The 20,687-nt window shown below is 31.9% G+C and overlaps 1 protein-coding gene across 1 annotated transcript; it reads right to left on the bottom strand.

Moving 5' to 3' along the window:
• Positions 1 to 1,365: 1,365 nt before the first annotated feature.
• Positions 1,366 to 5,162, bottom strand: LOC128156316 (ovomucoid-like). Its single transcript, XM_052818411.1, has 4 exons — positions 5,035 to 5,162; positions 3,559 to 3,697; positions 2,256 to 2,483; positions 1,366 to 1,504 (listed from the first exon to the last, which is right to left on the bottom strand). Exons 1-4 carry the CDS (start codon positions 5,066 to 5,068, stop codon positions 1,420 to 1,422), a joined length of 486 nt encoding a protein of 161 aa, XP_052674371.1. The 5' UTR covers positions 5,069 to 5,162; the 3' UTR covers positions 1,366 to 1,419.
• Positions 5,163 to 20,687: the final 15,525 nt, after the last annotated feature.

Raw genomic sequence — 20,687 nt, 5'->3', positions numbered from 1 at the left:
AAAAAAAAAAATGGGCGTTCGCAATTTTATATTTTAGCGATTTGATGCAAAACGGTTGATCGCGGAATTAGCAACTCGTATAAAATAAGAAAATTTAGAGTTTTGCATTTATGATGCATATATTTTGATTTAGGTTGAAAATAAATGCACAAAAATGCAGGTACGACAATTAAAGAAAGGTACAACGTCGATAAAAGAACAGGCTTCTCATGAGAACAAAACTGCAGCACGACGTTGTTCATTTTTAAAAATTTGATACAAGTTTACACATTTTGATAATTGTTCAACATACAAAGAAGAACATACATTATAACGCATTAAAGGAAAGAACAGTCAAATCATGAACTTTTTATCATTAAAGTATAGCTAACTAGGAATACTCATTAAAATATAGCTAACTAGGAATATCCATATAACAAAACTATGATATGGTTATAAAGTAAGTTGATTTCACTACAGGTTTACCAATTAACTTGCCTCAAACGCACCCTAATTGACCTGGAAAAGTGAAATTCAACCGTCAATTTACCTGTCAACAAATCAAACCGTTTCAGCTAGCCAGAAGGTTTACAAGATATAAAGAGGCAAGTCAAGTAAGATCATCTAAAGTAAAATGTTTCAGATATTTTGTGATATTTAAGATATTGAAAGTTTAAAGATATATTTCTAAATTTCATTTGTAGTTTGATAAGTCTAAAATCGTGTGCAATAAATATTCATTTTTTGGTATTGATGGAACTGTACATGTAGCTCCGCGATCCGTCAATCCGAATTTCCAGTGGAGCTACAGTTCTGCAGCTATAGTTGTCAGTGATCCTATTAAAACGCCGCGTTGTATAAATGTACAGTGTATGTTTGTACAATTGTATATGTACATATATGGGTTTTGAGAAGTTGTCTCAGAATAGTTATATTTACTTATTAAAAATTCCTCCCCTTAACACTGTCCTGATATCTGTTTACTTCGAAAGTTATGTATTTAATAAAGTACTGTTTTTTCTATTTAAAAACCAATAATTGTTCCTTAAATAAGGAATAAGGAATCATTCTTTGAGTATTATGAGGTGATAATTTTGGTCGGGGCGTGATCAAATCCAATAAAGCCCGAAGGGCTTTATGATAGATTTGATCTCGCTCCGACCGAAATTATCACCTCGTAATATTCAAAGAATGATTCCTTTTTACAGATATTTATATAATTTTAAACCATCTTACGATTAAATATTTAAATATAAATAAGCAAACCCCGCTAGCGCCTCAATTTGGCTATATGAGTTATATAGTACAAAATCGATATATACGTAGTGTTATCACAGGCAAAGACACAGGAAAATGTAAATATTAGAAATTGAAATAATTCATCAATAAGAATTTCATATGATTTATGACAATTATTTTTTTATTTGGTTATTGATTTTTTTATTTGCCATTGTGATTTCGACAGTCATCAAGAGTCAGTTGGTGTAATCCAGAGGTGCTGCACATGGCAAGGGTGAATTTACAGCTGAAATGAAACATGAATTTGTAAGAAGGAATGCGACAGCAAAATTTCATTCAATTGAGAATTTAGAATTTGCTGTTATCTAATACATAATTTGTCGTTAACCTATAAAACATAAAGAGCAAGGAGATTATTTTTTGAAACGCAGCATTCCACATTAAAGATCTAGAACTATTCTGCGATAAAACGTTTTATGTCAGAAAAATTCATATTCGTAACTTGATCCAGAGGGTCGAATCACGTCGAGTTGTCAGGAGCGGATCATAAGATCAAACAAATAGCGAAGCGTCGAGTTTGATCTGATGATCAGCGACTGGCAGCAATACTTGATCAGGCTCTTTAGATCAAGTTACTGTAATAATGATAAGTTCATTATATACCCTTGTTTATTTAAAAGTTTTAATTACAAAACTTTGTTTTCAAAATCAACTGTAAGACTTTTACTTATATAACAATGCTATTTTGAAACGAAGTCTTTTAAAACGAGATAAAATACAGAGGTTATTTAATGCGTACTAAGTCATCAGTTTCTGAGAGTGGTGTTACGGAATCGGAAAACCACAGTGTGGTGATCCGGAAAATTGGATCACACTCTGTAAAATTGACAGTGTCAAGAAGGAAAAATTGATGGGTGTATAATAAAAGGGAGATATTTAAAACCAAATACAAAAAAAAAAATCAGTAAATGAAATACATTTAAGAGAATTATGACATAATATATTTTTTTAAATTCTGTGACAAGCATTTATATTACCTGTTTTGGTAAAGCTTGTAATCACTCCCACAGATTAGACTGATCTCATTGGTACATGTGATGAGGGCAGCATTGGCACACACCAGCTGCATCTGGTAGTCCATGGTGGTGGTAGTGGTTGGAGCTGTTGTGATGACATGAGGTGGGTGGGTGGTGCCAGTGTGACAGTGACCAACCTTCATGATGTCTATGGTGGGGTCCACACATCGGGCTTGACCAAACATACAGCTTTTAGAATTGAATAAAGATGTAAGTATTCAAAACCAACTCTCTCTAAATACCGAATTCTGTAGTTTTCTTCTCATTTCCTCATTCAATTTTCACTGATTTCCTTGGTGTAGAAAATGATAATGATACGTATATACATAATTAATTTTGTGTTGGAAAGTTTCAACTGCCAGATTTTGGTAATAAGAATAAAGAATGGTACGATAATATGTGAAAAAAGAATACTTAGTGATAATCTTTCAAAACCTCGATGAAACTTGAATATTTGTACACCTTTCTTCGTTTTCACCATAATACTTGTTTAAACATTGATTAGCCCACATTACATCATCTTTAGTCTAGGTCATCACGTTAACCAGTTTTTTCAACGCACATCAGTTTTTTTATTGGGTACTTTTCTTGATAAAAAAATGAAAATATTGTTTAATTCAATTCAATTTTTATTTAAAGATATAAAAGCTTTTTTTGCAATTTTTACATTTAAAACCATATGCTAGACAAAATACTACATGTATGTATATATTTTTTATTTACAAAAACAAAAATACAAACATTTTCAATAACTTCGCATACATTAATATTGCTCGCATGATACATGTAATAATTTCGGTTTCTTAACAGCGGTTAATCAGAGATAGTTATGACAAAAATACAAAAATATTAACTACACGTATTCCATTGTACCAGAGATGTCATACATGTACGATATAATGATAAAGAAAAAATGCGAGATAGACACAAGATTTTGATTTAAAAACACATGAGTATGCTTGCTGTTTTCTTCTGCGTTCGTGCGAAGAGTAACTGTTGACGCAATGTATTTTTCAAATACACAAAAACTTCAAATATAATTGAAACTTATCACTAATGAGATATGTGTTTATTGGAGTTAATTTTCGATGAAAAATAGACCTTTGATACACTGTATACATAACTTACAGAACTATAACGTTTGTAATCTGACTCAATAAGTACAACGTGGAATCAATCGTATTTTCTTCATATGAAAACACCCTTTCGAACATTATATGTTCCGATAACGTTATAAATAGGGCTTTATATAAGTAGAACTCACTAGTTGTCGTAATGAACCCCATCAGTGCCACAGACGGATTCGTCATTCTCGATCGGTGTGTAATTAGTACAGTCGAGACTGAGTAGCTGGGTACAGATGGCCTGTGGGTCAACACTGTCCGTGGAGACCAAGAGCACACCTGTGTAGACATCAAAATCTCAGTATTGAAATATACGTGCATATATAAAAAGAAATCGGTGGTCTTTCTCTTCACCATCAATTGAATTTAATAGAATAATTGATGTAGCTTATATACATATATATGGAATAGTAATGATTCATATTTTTAAAAAAAATAATTTTGTAATTTTTTTTGTATTGATTATCTCAGTTTAAAGCGGTATAAACTAGGTGTTTTTATCAGTTAATGCGGTTATTTTAATTTTATTGTCAAATCATGATTGACACCGTGTTATGACTGTTGTTCTTTTGTTTTGTAAAAATACCTTGATTTTGTTTATCTAAGAAATAAAGTACAAGTTTTCGTATATATGGTGCAGTTTAAACTTCAAGCTTTAGAAATATTGGTTGAAATATAAAAGCGTACACGTTGGCTGTTCAAACAACACGATGAGACCAGGGATGTTATCTTGAAACTTTTTACGATAAGAAGAAATTTATTTCTTTTCCATTAATATTTATTTTTAAACTCATGTTTACTTTCAAAAGACAACTTATTAAGATTCCAAATGATTTCAGTTGGTCTAGCGTATTTTCGCTAAATGTCATTGCTCACGCAACGTTTCGATAAGCATAATGGTTGTTTAAGTTTAAGCTTCGATTTCATGGTATTTCTATTAATATTTAGTATTTTCAGTTTTTGTATCGAACGCCATTGTACCCTCGAGTCGTAGTTTTTCGTGGGAAAGGTTGTGATATCAATGAAGTGCTTCAAAATAGGGAAATAAAATTCTTTACAAGTCATACACGCATACAACTATTCTCCTAATTTAAGATCATTTTTTGTTAAATATCATTTTGAATTTTCTCGGAAAATATAATGTAACTGTTTTAAAAATTTTCCCTTTGATATTCACTTTTTAGAACGTTTAGTTTTCTTCATTTTTGTCGTCTCTCGAATAAGCGAATTATGTTATGTATTTTTATCACTGAACAAAAACATGATCAATTGTAGAGAAATAGACCGCTTTGGAACATGTGATTGCTAAATAAAATCATGTTATGTGGGTTTTTTTTGCAAATGATACAAGTAAGCAAGTATATGACAACAACTAAGAAAATTTCTGGTTTACGAATGGTTTTTCTATGATGGTCGTTAGCATTCGCGTCGTCACCGCACATGATTATAAAGATAACAGATAGTAAAGGCTTTACGAAATAAGATTTGGCTGTTTTATGTTCCCTTAATATCAAAAACAAATGTATTAAGTCATTAGGAGGGTGTAACAAGAACGTGAACAGTGATACTCATTTCATGTCAAGCAATGGTTACTAGAACAAGTATAAACAACTTACCAAAGAATATTACAGAGACCTTTGAGAAGAACATGGTAGAACGGAGCGCTATCTTATCTTAGTGACCACTCACTGCGAAGCGACAATGGAAATGTGTCATACTATCACGAAATGAGAACGAACTGTTGGTCGTATTTTCAAAATTATACAATACTGTCACAAACGTAAGAAAAAGCACTGAATGGGTAAAGTTAAAAACATGAGATAAAATAAAACCCACGGCGAATATTATAATTGATGGCATCTCTCAAGTGTGCGTCTTTTAAATGAAATAAAATAATTGGTTAAATAAGTTTAGTTTAATCTTATAATTTGTATTGTGTAATTTTATTGAAAGCTATTTAAGAAATCAAGCTCGTTGATGCTCATTTGAAGCTTTGATTTAGTTGTATAAAACATTCAACACACTGTTGTGTGATTTTTTTTATTTTACTACATTTCAAAACAAGAATAATTGAAAATTAAACATTGGTGACATTTTACAAGTAAAACACAACTATCTATTATGATCATGATATTACGAAATCCAATTGATCTGTTGTCATATATCAAAGTAATACTGTAAAGTAAATCTGTTCACGGGAAACTGAGCTACGAACGACGCGTAAAATTTGAAATATTCGATGACATTGACGCGAAAGTGCAGAGCAACCTGAAGGGACGGTGATAAATAACGATGCGTAAAAACTTTTTTCCGGAACTTTTCTTGTTGTCCGATCACAATTGTATTATATGTTCCTCTATATTGACTTCCGGTGTCGTGCAAGCCTGTGCTGTTTTTCAGTCAACTCTTCAACGGGACGTGAGTACATGTACCTACCAGGAACGTTTTTGTGTTATTAAAACTAGTGCTGTTTAAACCATTCTTGTATTTTATACCGTTGTATTTTTTTTTCTTTAGGCCTTTTTGTATGAATGTGAAGTATGAATGTCTATTTAGTCTCCATCAGGTCCAGTACAACCACTATAATAAGCTACGTAGCTAAATTTACCTACTTAGGTATTTAAACCTACCGGTAGTAGCTTTATTTACCTACTTTGTAAACATCCGCCCGGGCTTTTCGATTTTTCGCGGAAAAACAGAGAGGCGCAATATGGTATGTATGAAGACTTTGAATTTATACATTTGCTTAATGAATAATGCTTAGACTTTGTTTAAAAAATGCTGCAAATTTGTAAGGTGATGGGTTAAATGTATGTACCATACGTACCTACCGTTGAAACTGCCATTATTTTGTTAAAGATATCTTAAACGCATGCATAAAATGGATAAAAACTTAACTGACCTGAATTAACCCTCCATGCCAAGCATCCATGCAGGAAATTGATGTTTAAAACTAAATGCCGGAGGCGGAGGAGGTGGGAATATCATCATTCGGGACAAAATCTATGGAAGCACAGAAAGATCTTTAATTTTAATTTGCACAGAAGTGTCATACCTATACATGTACATTTGTAGTTTGCGAGCTGAAATATTTAATAGTTTTATTTTAAATATAAATAGAGCATTGCATTATATTTTGCCACTTTCAATTGTTTTTTTTAATACATAATATTATTTAATTATAAAATTTCTAAATTAAGGTTGGGGGGGGGGGGTGTTGCTTTTATAATTTAAAAAATACGATATGCTTATTGGATAGGATAGCAAAAAATACTGTTTTGATGAAATAAAGCTGAACAGAGTGAAAAAAACAGTATAGGACAACCAAAACGTGGAAAACCACGGAGCGGCCCAGTAAACATCAAGTTTATTGAGGATGGGGAGAAGAGAAAGCAGGCCCTATACCAAAGAAAAAAGACAATTTTTAACAAAGTTTGTATTTTCAAAGTACATTTTTTTTTATGTAAACCACGTATATCACCTTCTTTATTTTCTTCACTATCATCTTCATCAACTTGCCGGCTCTGAATATGCTCTCTAATGCTCAACAAGTCTTTGTAAAACTTGAGGAGAAGAGCCTTCTTCTCATTTTTTACGTCTTTCCAAAGACGCTGCTGCTGTAAACCTGAAGTAATTATGATTTCATTCTAGTAACACTTGATGTATCATTGATATAGCAATGTGTAATTAATATTCATGAATGTGTAGCATTCAAGAGATTTCATACAAAATTATAATACCCAGATCAATGTCTTCGTCCTGCTCTATAATTGCTGTAATCTCTTTTTTATTTTTCCTTTCTATGGAATTGTAATTTTTCCTATCCTCAGGTAAAATGAATATGGGTTCTAATTTAACAGAGTTTACAGAATTTACTTTTGAACATTCGGAAATAAAGAAATACAGATTGTCTTTGCATTTTTTTGAAAAATTAATAATATCAGAATCGAGTGGTCGGTTGGATAAAGCAGATGGAGTCACTTCCCGTTTTGGTGTTAATAGGTACTCAGCATCCCTCAATTCTGCTCGCCAATGGAGAATCTCCTTGTTAAGATTTGTGTGATAAATTGTGCTTGTAGGCGAATCGTCACACTCCGCAGACCCTGATATGCAGCTGTTTAAGTTCTGACATATCTAAAAAAAAATTAACATGTTTTTGTCGGTTGTGAAGTTGTCTTGGATGAATTTGTCACTTCATCAAAATAACGATGCTATGTGCGTATGAAGTTATACAAATATTAAAATACGCGTATATTCCATATTTATTTATAATATGACAATGGTGCATAATATACTATTAGTTACATGCAGTGAAAAGTGTGTAAAAGTGTCCAACGTCCAAACTCCATATACATAATTTTACTTTCTAAAATCATATTAAATAACAGGCGAAGGAGCTGAATATCACAACCAACTGTGAAGTGTTGATCATGATTAGTACACCGTGTGGCCAGAATCTTCACTGGTTCACTCCTCATTTTGAGAAGGTACATTGGTGTTTTTTCTGTAATTCATTATTACATATACGTATTTTTTAAAAGAATTTTTATAATGCTACAAATAACTTTGTAACCTGTTTAATGAAAAATTTCCGTAATATAGTTATAAAATATATGTCATAATTTTTCATGTAGGCATTTCAGGAGTTAAACTCCGTTAAACCAATCCCTAAAACCACTGCAGCACCTTGCACCTCTTCTCCAACTATAGTAAACTCTTCTTCGCATGCTTGTGGCGAATCTTCTCTCTCTCTTCAAGACCCCACCCCTCCAGAATCAAATTCCATCACTGTGCAATCTTCTTTCAATTTCCCTTCCCCCCAACCCTCTACATCTTTTTCTTCCTCCCTTTCTTGCACCCAGTCAGATCCCGAAATATCACCAGTTTCTCAAAGTAACAAACGGAAAAGAACTTCTGCGCAATCGACACCCTCAGTGACAGAGAAGACCTTAAAGAAAAAGAGAACAGCTACCGCAAACAAGTCCACACAGACAGAGGCTTTTGATGCTGATGTTGTTGAGCCGTGCAACGTTTGTCTGGGCACTGAGGAGAAAGGGCAGTGGGTAGGCTGCTCACACAGGGGGAAAAAGTGTGACTATTGGGTGCATGACAGTTGCTTGGGATTTAACTTTAAAACGAAGAAGATGGTCAAGCAAGTGTCTTTTCTGTGTCCCAAACACATGAAATAAATTGAAACTAAATCTTCAAAAATGCAGTTGTTTTAAGTTGTTTAAGTTTTTGTTAATGTATTAATTGATTTGTCAAAATTTAATGTTTAAAATGTTAAATGTTATATATTAGTGCTAATATTTGTGCCAACATTATATGGGGAAATGTGCGTAATATTAGATATACAGAAAGGTAACCTTCTCTAGTTTATCTAAATTACAACAGGTCTGCCGCCAGTGTTTGTCTTGTGGAGCACCGGGGGGGGGGGGCATCTCTTGATGTGTTTATTTTTGGATTCCAAGATGAAATCACACCCCTCTCCCTTACTAGGATGACCCGATTCTACACAAGATGAAATGCACAATTATAATACAACATCATGATACGCGTATTGAAAAGATCAGTAGCTTAATATTTAATATTAATATGCTTAATATTCCTTATGTCTAATTATCCGGAAATTGTCAGTGTAAAAGTTGTATAGTTTAACTTTTAGAGTAATATCCTTCTTTTCCAATTTAAGCAATAAGAGCAGACGACAGGAAAGGAGGCGACTTACGCGAAAACGTCTCGTGTTTTGATAAGAAATCTTGGATTTCTTTAGGAGCACTTTCTCTCATAAGCAGGTCTAAGATTTCTATTTTCTGGTAGTTGGTTTTGTTCATTCCAAAAAATAGAGGAGAGAATTTAAGACGAGCAGCAAAGATGGCTTCAGCGTTGTTGCGTCTGATACCAGCTCTGAACACATAGAGGGCCAGGGCATAGGTAAATATTACCTCTAGAATAAACCTATAACAGCATAATTGTTTAATTAAAGCATCTTAAAACTCCATTCAAGAACAATTACTACAATTAAATCATACATTGTTAACTTTTATTATTATAACTAACTTGTAATTGGCATCTGTGACATTTGAGCACCACTGAAATAATCGGTAGCAGATGGTGTTGTATCCTTGGATATAATCCACTCTTTTACAAACGGATACAGTAACTCGTCACCTTTGACATAAAATATTATAAGGTAAAATAAGTTTTATAAATACACTTAGTGGTTCACAATATTTGCATGGAGCATTAAAGGAGGGGGGGGGCTTAATAATGTTTTTTTACTATGTGTGTGGGTGAATTTGTCCAAAGAAAAATGTTAATATGTGAAGAAATTTTTTTTCCCGAGGGAGGGGGTGTTCTACCCTCATTACCCCCTCTACACCAGTTATGAAATGCATTTTTTTTTTATAGAAAACATACACCACCTGTGCCAAAAAGTAAAATTTCGCAAAACTGAAAAGCTTTGTGGTGGTCATTTCCATCGAGACACGCCTGAAGAGCCTTGGGGGATCTATAACCCAAAAGTTTCGCTAGGTCTTCTCCAACTATGTGCCATACGAGTTTGATAAGTGCTATCGAAAGAAAAATAGATATGTAAAGAAAAATAAAATAATTCATATCATAATGAAGACAAGGCACTTATTGTTAATTGAGCGGAAAGTAATAGAAATGAAAACACCTTTTCCCATATTCATTTCCCAGTGTCCAAGACCTGGTTGTAGCAAGATATCCTGCAAGTCAGCAGTCTCCTTGATGACTCTTGATGCTATGACATAAGGAAGGCCATCACACCCTACTATTGACCATGATCAATGATTGGATATACCTACATGTACATCGTTTTTAATTTGTAGAAGAACATCCTTAACAGCGTCATAGGAACATGGGTTTTTAGAAATGAGATTGCCAACAACGATTTGCGGAGGTCCATCATGATGATGGGTAACAAAATTGTAAACGTCGGCTTTCACCTTGGATTTTGGTGTGTTTTCCTCACATTTTTGCCTCTTCCTCCTAGACACTATAGTGCTGACATTATCACAATAGCCGGTCAATTCGTATTTCTGCTCTTTCATAATGTGGGACAATCTATCTGAAATGAAATTTTCCCGGAGTGTGCGAAAAGTGTATGAGGCCTGTGGAAAAAGGGATATAAGTGATTGCCATGGGAAGCAGACATTTTCCTTATACAACCAATATCTGGGCGATAACTCGGGATGAAACTGGATATTGCATGGATGAAAAGGAAACACGTGAATAACTGTTGTAATCGCACTTAAAATCGCTTTTGCGTCATAGTGTACCCTCCAATTTCTGGCCAACACTTGGTTGTTGTCAAAATATGTTATAACGTCGTTATTTGGAGGTACGTGAACAGAATTTTTGGAGTTTTCACTTATCCAGTTCACAATTGTACTGTAGGACCCAGCGGGACCGCACGAGGAATTTAATGCGCAAACACTTTTATTTGTCGAAAAGTAATAAGACATAAGGTTTTTTCCAAATGAAAATGGCAAAACTACATTTCTCTTCAATAAACAGTACAAGTGTTCAATGGAAAAAGCCAAAAGAATGAAATAATTCCTAGACAAGTTATCCAATTCACAGCCTAGAAGCGATAAAAGAATTGTCAATATAATGAAATTTCTCTCTTTTACCCAATTTACAACATCTACTGTTTGTAAAAAGGTATAGTCTTTATACTGCTTTTGCACAGTAGCACAATCAATGTACAGATCTGGTATTTGACTTCTAATAATGGCTTTCAACAACTCTTGCAATTTGATGTTCGATATTTTATTGTCATTGATCAAATTTACGATTTCGTCAACTTTACCATCAGTGTCTTTATCAGAATTGCAAATCAAGTTTGTTTCGGCATAATCTGCGCAAGCAGTGCATAAATACAGCGCTCTAGCAGACAGGAAACCACCGCTGCATAGTGCTTCAATAACACATTTTTTGTATTTTTTGTGGATATTTTATAAACAGTATTTTGTATATCCGAGTGTCTATCGTGTATTTTACAGCTGCATTTGTATGTTGGAGGCATTTTTCTACAATAAAACAATTCTATTATAAGTTAAAATTGAAATATCTTAAATGGTGTTAGATACCTTAATTAATTCTATTGTCACCCATTCTGATTGAATTCTTACACCAAACGCGCGCCATACAATTTACATTAAATTCGGATCTCATCATTTTCATCCATTCCGCTTCATCATTTACTTACCGCAATCAACTTCCGCATTGCACTGCAGCCATCATTGGATCAAGAGGTTGCTGTCACACAAACTTGGTGTGTGGATTATTCCTTACAAGGCCAGTAGAAACCCGCAAACACACGAAAGGGGACTTCTTCGCACGGTAATCTTCATCTATATTGATGATTACGGCTAAACGCAGCACTTTTATAAGGACTTTTTTGTTGTGATAAGCAATCACTTTCCCGCCACTATGACAAACACCTTTTTTTCATGCGACTTTTTATATTTAGATTTTTATTTTTGAAATCATATCAGATAGGTAAATAAAGCTACTACCGGTAGGTTTAAATACTTAAGTAGGTAAATTTAGCTACGTAGCTTATTATAGTGATTGTACTGGACCTGTCCATATCAGATCATGGTTGATACAATCAAAATTGCCACAGTAAACTGTCAAGGACTTGGCACTCCATCCAAAAGACAAGATGTGTTGAATTTTTACAAATCTAAAGAGTATTCAATTATATGCTTTCAGGACACCCATTTTACGTCCGATCTTGAGACTATTGTTGAAACTCAATGGGGTTATAAGTGCATTTTTAATTCTCTCTGTTCTAATTCACGAGGGGTTGCTGTTTTTTTTTAACAATAATTTTGAATTAAAGTTACATAAAGAAAAGAAAGACAGTGATGGCAATTTATTAGCTTTGGATTTAAGTATTGATGACAATAGAGTTACAATGATTAACATTTATGGTCCCAACACTGACTGTCCAGATTTTTTTGAAGAAGTACGTGAATGTTTTTTAGAGTTTGACAATGACTATTATATTCTTTGTGGTGATTTTAATATAGCACTCAATCAAACTCTTGACACTCAGAATTATTCACATGTTAATAATCCAGAAGCTAAAGAAAAATTGCTAGAAATTATGAGCGACTTAGGTCTGATTGACTACTATCGTATTCTTAACCCTGATAAAAAAGCTTACACATGGAGAAAGAGAAATCCATTAAAACAAGGGAGACTTGACTATATATTGATTTCAGAAAATCTTTCAAATATTGTTGAGAATGTCTCGATCAAATCTGGGTATAGGTCAGATCACTCTGCTGTTGTATTTGAATTTAAATTTAATACTTTTTTAAGAGGTAGAGGGCTATGGAAATTTAATAATAATTTACTTCGGGATAGAACCTATGTTGAAAAAGTTAAAGAAGTCATTCAGTCAGTTAAAGATCAATATAAAAACTCCATAGGTGAGTCTGCATTTTTGGAAATTCTTCTCATGGAAATAAGGGGCTTGACAATTTCTTATTCATCTTATAGGAAGAAGAACAATGACAAGATAGAAAAGCAACTGATATCAGATATTAATGAGCTAGAAAATAGTAATGTAGTTGATCTTTCATTGTTAGAGGAAAAACAAGCAGCTCTTGGAAAGTTTGAGAAAAGAAAAATTACGAGGACACTTTATACGCTCTCGAGCAAAATGGGTAGATGAAGGAGAAAAACCTACTAAATATTTCTGCCATTTAGAGTCAAGAAATTTTCTTAATAAAATTATTAAAAAAGTTGTATCAGAAGAGAAGACTTTATATAATCAGTTAGAAATCATGGATGAGGTGAAATCTTTTTATGAGAATCTTTTTAAAAATGCAGACTATGAGCTTTCTGATATAGATTTAGAATCAACTATCCAGCCTCATAATATTCCGAAATTAGATAAATCAACATCTAAAATTTTAGATAAAAACTTCAGTGAAGGTGAAATATTAAGTGTTTTAAAAAGCATGAAAAATAACAAGTCGCCTGGAAGTGATGATTTCACAGCTGAATTTTATAAGTTCTTTTGGGCTGATCTTAAAAACTATATAACAAAAGCAATTAACCAAGTATTTTTACGTGGAAAATTGCCAGTGTCTCAGAGGTTAGGAGTTATATCATGCCTACCTAAAGGTGACAAACCTAGGCAATTCCTTAAAAACTGGCTACCAATTACACTATTGAATGTTTTTTACAAGTTAATATCTGGATGTATCAGTCTTAGGATAAAATCTACTCTGGATTTACTTATTTCTAATACTCAGACTGGTTTTATACAGGGTAGATACATTGGTGAAAATACACGATTTATTTATGATCTTATGTCTTATACAGAAGTCAAGAATATCCCTGGATTACTCATGCTTATTGACTTTGAAAAAGCCTTCGATTCAATTTCATGGTCATTCATTTATAAGGTGTTCCTTTTTTTGGATTCGGAAATCATATCATCAAATGTGTAAAAATTCTCAATACAAATTTTAATTCGGCTATTCTCCAAAGCGGCTTTCTGTCGCAACAGTTTGAAATACAGCGAGGATGTCGTCAGGGTGACCCTGTAGCCCCATATCTTTTCATTCTTTGTGCTGAAATATTGGCTATACTAATTAAACAAAATAAAAATATTAGAGGCATTTTTGTGTATGATAGAGAACATAAAATATCCCAGTATGCAGATGATACATACCTCATCCTTGACGGTTCTGCTTCATCTTTATTTAATGCTCTCGAAACTTTAGAATTATTTTCAAAAATATCAGGGTTGAAAGTTAATAGCTCAAAAACAAAAATTATATGGTTTGGCTCAAAAAAATTTTCATCTGAAGTCTTTTATCACTCTAGATGGAAATTAGATTGGGGAGCCACTGAATTGTATTATTAGGCATTCATTTTTCTGTTGACTTGGAACAAATTCCAGAATTAAATTATAATATTTAAATTCCGAAAATCTCCGCACTCATCCAACAATGGGAAAGGCGAATTCTTACTCCCATAGGAAGACTAACTGTACTTAAAAGTATTATTATTCCAAAAATAAACCATTTACTTATTTCATTACCAAATCCAAGAATAGAAACAATTAATTTTTTGAAAAATGATTTTTTTAGATTTATTTGGAAATCCAAGTGTGATAAAATTTAACGCTCAGTCGTGACACAAAACCTCTTGGCAGGAGGTCTGAATATGGTGAACTTGAATAATTTTATAACTTCTTTAAAGTGTTCTTGGATACAAAGACTAGTGCAGGGGGGACAATCTTGGTTGAGTATTTTTAAAGCAGTATTTGGGGATATTGTGTCTGGATTTTTGGATTTTGGTGATGCTTTTATTGAAAATCTTTTGAACAACTGTACCAACACTTTTTGGAGAGATGTTCTGAAGTCATGGCTTATTGTATTGAATACACACTTTAACCAAAGTCGACTTTCAAATGATTACATAACATATGTTCCAGTTTGGTTTAATTCTAAAATTAAGGTGGATAATAAGCCTGTGTTTTATAAAGACTGGTACAGAAGAGGTGTTAAAATTGTGAAAGACTTTTTATATGAAAATGGATCATTTCTATCAAAATCTGATTTTGAAAAGAAATTCAATTTTGAAATATGTTTTATGCAATACAACAGTATGACCAGTGCTGTAGCAAAGTTTGTAAAAGGTTCAAAGTTCTGTAAGGAAACCTACAGCCATAGCATTGGTCCTTTTGTTCCTTTTCATTGTGTTGAAATTCTCTTATACAAGAAATGTACCAAGCATATTTACAAACTAATTAATACTAATACAGTAGGTATTTTACCAACATCAATTAGAAGATGGAATTCCACTATTGTACAAAGAGGATATCCTGAATTAATTTTACAGGATGTGTTTAAAATATGTTTCAAGGTCACTAAAGACTCTTCTATACAATGGTTACAATATAGAACATTACATAGACTTCTTCCAGTTAAAGCATACTTGAAAAAGCTAAAATTAGTTGATAATGACACTTGTACTTTCTGCAAGAGTGAAGTTGAAACCATTGAACATATTTTCACATCTTGTCCTACTGTACTTGCTATCTGGAATAGTTTGAGTATGCATATTTACAATACTGTCTCGAAGAGAGTTGGTTTTAATGTAATCAATATATTATTCGGAGAGGCTCCTCTCTCAAAGTCAAAGAACTATATATGATATTAGTCAAATTTGGCCCCCATAATTCGCTATTTTTAAAATGATTCAGGTACATTAATTTGTTGTGTTATCTTATAGAATAGTTGACATGAAATATGTTTTTCACCTATTAATTTGAATTATATGCATTCACTGGCAGTATATGACGTCAGAAGTGACGCTATTTTAATAATTCAATCAAAATCAATCAAAAATTGACACTTTTCTTACCTTTTTTCGAATAGGAAATATAGAGCGACTCTTTGAACAAGAACAAACTTTTTGTCACTTATAAGTATTGGAAAAATACATCTTTGGTGAAAATATTTTGTTTGTTCAAGCAGTCGCTCAATGTTTCCTTAAAGAAAAACTGCTTCAAAACAAGCCATTTTATGCTAAAAATGAGAAAATGGCGGGAAAAGGTAAACTTTGTGATGTCATACTTTTAAATTGTGGGCACTAAAATCAAAATGAAAAAACTTCAAATGTATTTTTGTACAAATAAAACAAAGAATTACAGTAAAATGTCAATGTTCATTTTAGGGGGCCATTTTAGGCTCAAACCATATATACTCCTTTAGTCATTAACTTTCTAATTTTATTTACCAAACAGTATATTTTTCAATGTCTTTGTAATAAAAAAACCCCAAACATTGCTGGACTAATGTGTTATTCACTTTATAGATATGAAATTGAAAGTTGTCTTGCAATTAGAAATTCTTCTTTTTACAAACATAATACAATATGGTCTGAATGGAAAAATCTTTTCTGTAATGTTTAATATATACAAGATCTAGAGCAGAAGTCATATAGTTTTTTTTTCCTGATTGTATCAACTTTATAGTATAATTACTTATAATCTGTGGTGTGTTTGTGTATGTATGAATGTGAAAAATGTAATTACAAAAAATTGCAAATAAAAAAAAAAAAAAAAAAGAAAAAAAAATACTGTAAAGGATTGTGCTATGTACAAAAATAATTTTCTGCCTTCTATAATATCGAATATAGTAAAGATTACGATATTCAATCTGAAAAAAATCTAATTAAAAGATGAAAATGATAAACAACAATAATTAAAGTTATATCTGCCGGTATGGATAGATGTTTAGTGAGAGCGTGTTTTAATCAAGTTTTAAGTAATCAATCTATATTTAATATATCCACGTAGTATTTTAATTGTTTCTTTAAGAAATCAATTGTAATTCGTATAGAGACTGAAATATCTAAATTTGAATACCATGTAAACTTTCATTCATATAATTATATAGATAAGACGAAATACTGCTAGAACCAATATGACGTCATAATTGATATGAAAAATCTTTTCCCGTACTTTACGGCTTTAAAGGAATTACGTAGAAAATTAAATAATTTCTTGACGTTCTATGTTAAATCACGGGAAAAGTAATCCTGATACCTGGTATTCAATTTGACATTATTTTAAAAAGGAGGTCTAGAGCTTGTTTAATTTCATTTTTGGGGAGACTGTATGCATTCTAGATATATTTCATTAGTCAAAAATGGACAAAACTCCGAAATTTGTTACCCAATTCCTTCATATTTCATTGAAAATAACAGTTTAAAACATGATTTTTCATTGTGTTAACCAAACGTTTTAGCCCCAGTACACCCTATCAACCAAAGCTATTGTTATAAAGCATTATTTAAAGAATTTATATCTTAAATTTTATGAACCTGTAGGCACCTTTCATTTACTAGATCTTGACCTTAAGTTACGTGCGTCGAACTGATATTTTTTATGAAAAACTATATTTATCATATATCAAATATATATTGTTGGCAAATATGCTATAAATAATACTGTGTCAAATAATTACTTGTTATCAAAAACAAAAAATGTATCGCATCTAACAGTTTGTTTTAGTATATGAATTAATATCTATACACCTGAGTCAGCTATTTTTGATTATTTATCAAGGATTATTGTTTAATGTGTTATAAATAATACTGTGTCAAATAATTACTTGTTTTCACAAACTGAAAAGGTATCGCACACAACAGTTTGCATTAACATATGAATTAATATCCACACATCTAAGTTATGTAATTTTACGTTTTACATCAGGTTATTGTTAATTGCAAATACTGTATAGCAATTATTGAAGCCTTTGGGAACCGACGCTCACTCTATTCTTATTGCAATTATATGGCCACGCACGGAGCCAGATACATGTGTATTTCTTTCAAGACAGAAAGTGGTTCAAGGGTTAATTTTATTCTGGAAGGAATGAGGGTATTTTTTCATTAATAGTTCTACGTCCATGAAATAAATTTGATATTTTCCGGGGGTAGGGGGGCAGACCTCCCGTCTTTCTAGATTTCACATTTTGTTTGTTAGTCATCGAAATTGTCATCGCCATTGTTATTTTGAGCTGTTCAACCAGGCTCTTATTCAATATTTTGGCACTAACTGATGAAATAACGTAGATTATTTAAAAGCTAATGTGCCGTGATATGTAAATTTGTATTGATTACAAGTCTTACGGTCTAGCAAGAGCGCATGTTGTTGATCCATGAATGGCTTTTTAAAACCTCCGCTTTATTCAATAAACAAACATCGTCTTTTTTGATTTATTTATTTTTTTTTGCCATTTCAGTCTACTTTCTAATACTTCTCTACTCTAAAACTAGTTTTAATCAGTTTGATAAAACACAATTGTGAGTGCAAATTTGCAAGCGTATGAACAGATTGAAATTTAATTGGCGAAATAAACCTCAGCGAATAAGACAAGTGTTAAATGCTCATAATTTTTTTTTGTTATCTCCATTGTTTATTCAACTGTTCATAATTAATCATAATTGGTGTTGTTTGCTCTTTTATTCCTGAGATTCGACCTCAGCACTCATGCAAAACTGCCCTTTAAAGCAAAATGTTTGATATAGTCAACTACCAAGTATTACTGCAAAACTATTATTTTGAATATACAACAATACAACAGTTACTAACTGGTTAAAATCTTACATGACAAATACACAGTGTATAAGGTGGTGTGGACTTAACAGAAAATTAAAATTTCAATGGTGTACTTATGTATGAAGATTTGACCTTTATTTCATCCTTTTAAATAATGATTAACCATACTGTCGACAGTATTCATCAGCTTACTTGTATGCAAGGAATACCACTAAAGATTTTTCAGATAAATGTATTCATATTACTAAATATATATTACATAGAGATCTGAACAAATCTTAAGAATGGATGATAAAAACTAAGTTTACAATCAGTCTTACGAAAAAGAAAATTATACATTGTTGTTTTTTTAATTAAAAAAAATAAAGGCTTAAAAATTGTAAAGATTTTTTTATACAGTATTGTCATTGAAAATGTGTCGTGTTCAAAACTCTTTGATGTTTACTTTGATAGAGGAAAGCCTGTAAGTAAAATATGTATGCTGGGTAGACTATGTTCATATTAATTGTATAAACAAAAGTTGACAATTTTTAATACATTTTTTTACATTTTATATTACTGTATCTATATTTAGGGATATATCAGAACAGAACCGATTTTAACAAACTGTGTAAACTTCAAATACGAGCTGCTGGGGTTATTTTAAACAACCATTTTGTACATAACTAATATTCATTATTAGTTATAACTAACATTCATAACTAACATTCATTATTACTCATTCAATTTTGCTATAGTATTCTGTTATTTTTTTTCATGGAAGCTTAAAGCGTCCTGTATAATCTGTCAGTTTCCGCATATAATGCTGTCTGTGAATACATGTACGTGTTAAGGTTCATAAAGTAAACTGATTATATAAATTGATTGTATTATCCTAAATAAATGTACATGTACTAGGACATAATAATGATCTAATATCACTGACAAATAGTTTGATGTCTGCTGGGAAAGAAAACTGTCTGATCATATTTTATAAAGTATTTAAGACGTAAAATACTCATATCCACCACATTAATTGATTTCTTATATTAAGCTCAGTAGTTTCGGATTGTCAAATAATTATATTTTCCTAATGCATCAATAAATATCAATAAATACCATCTAATAATTATTCGTCATTATATAAGTGCGTCGAATGTTGTCACAAATCGAAAAGGGGCAATCTTTGCAGCTTTCTCATAATAAAATACATCTAAGACAGGTGTTCAGTGTTTCATTAGCTCTTTATCACTAAAATGACCAATAAAGTTGCATCATCTATTATTGAATAAAAATTGTTCCTAATTCACTACTTATGTTATAAAGGTGTAGTAGTTCTTTCAAGGGAGAAATTGTCTTTCACGCAAAATTTTGAGATAAATGCTACAAATAGTCGAAAACCTTTTGTTACTGACGCTGTGATTATTCCAATCGGACGTGTCACAATATATGTCTTCAAATGTCTCATAGAGATAGTTCTATAAGCTGTAATGAATGACGATGATTTTTTAGTGATTTTGGTCTAGTGTGATTTTTTTATTTCTAAGTTCTTTAGAATGTGATACTGATCTTGTATTTTCAGAGCACGTTTTTGTTTTCATATATTTAAATGTATCAAGTAGTCTCATGAGGTCCAAAATGAAATTCCTTTGATATTTGTTCACTACAGTAATTAGTGATCGACGATGAACAGCGAAAAGGAATGTCTTGTACGATTTTTAAAGCAAATCTTGTGTTTCAAGGTCATTCTTATTCAACAATGGTTCTAACTAACGGACACTTGAGTACTTAATTAATTAAACATATTTTATGGATAATTCAAAAGGATTGGGCAACAGGCTATGCCCATGTAAACTCTCTCCAAAATACAAAGTCAAGCAGTGGTTAGAATAAATAATCTATAAAGTATAGTATTAAGGTGGATCTCTACACCAAATAAGTGTAGGAGATTTTTGTTGCATGCATTTGTTACCAATACTAGGCACAGTATTCAACAATAATAGACCTCAAAATACAGTACACTATTTTCTAGAGAATTTTTAAAATATCAATCTGGTTCCAGATAACCCCTTATTTATCAAAATTTTAAACATTTCTGTTTTAAAATTCTTATGAAAGTGAAATGTTATTAAGTTTAGAAATGAAAAATAAAAAAATCATGAA

The sequence above is a fragment of the Crassostrea angulata genome, chromosome 7 (assembly GCF_025612915.1).
Source record: "Crassostrea angulata isolate pt1a10 chromosome 7, ASM2561291v2, whole genome shotgun sequence".
NCBI lineage: Eukaryota > Metazoa > Mollusca > Bivalvia > Ostreida > Ostreidae > Magallana > Magallana angulata.
The sequence above is the reverse complement of the archived record's forward strand: the minus strand, read 5'-3'. Positions and strand labels throughout refer to the sequence as shown.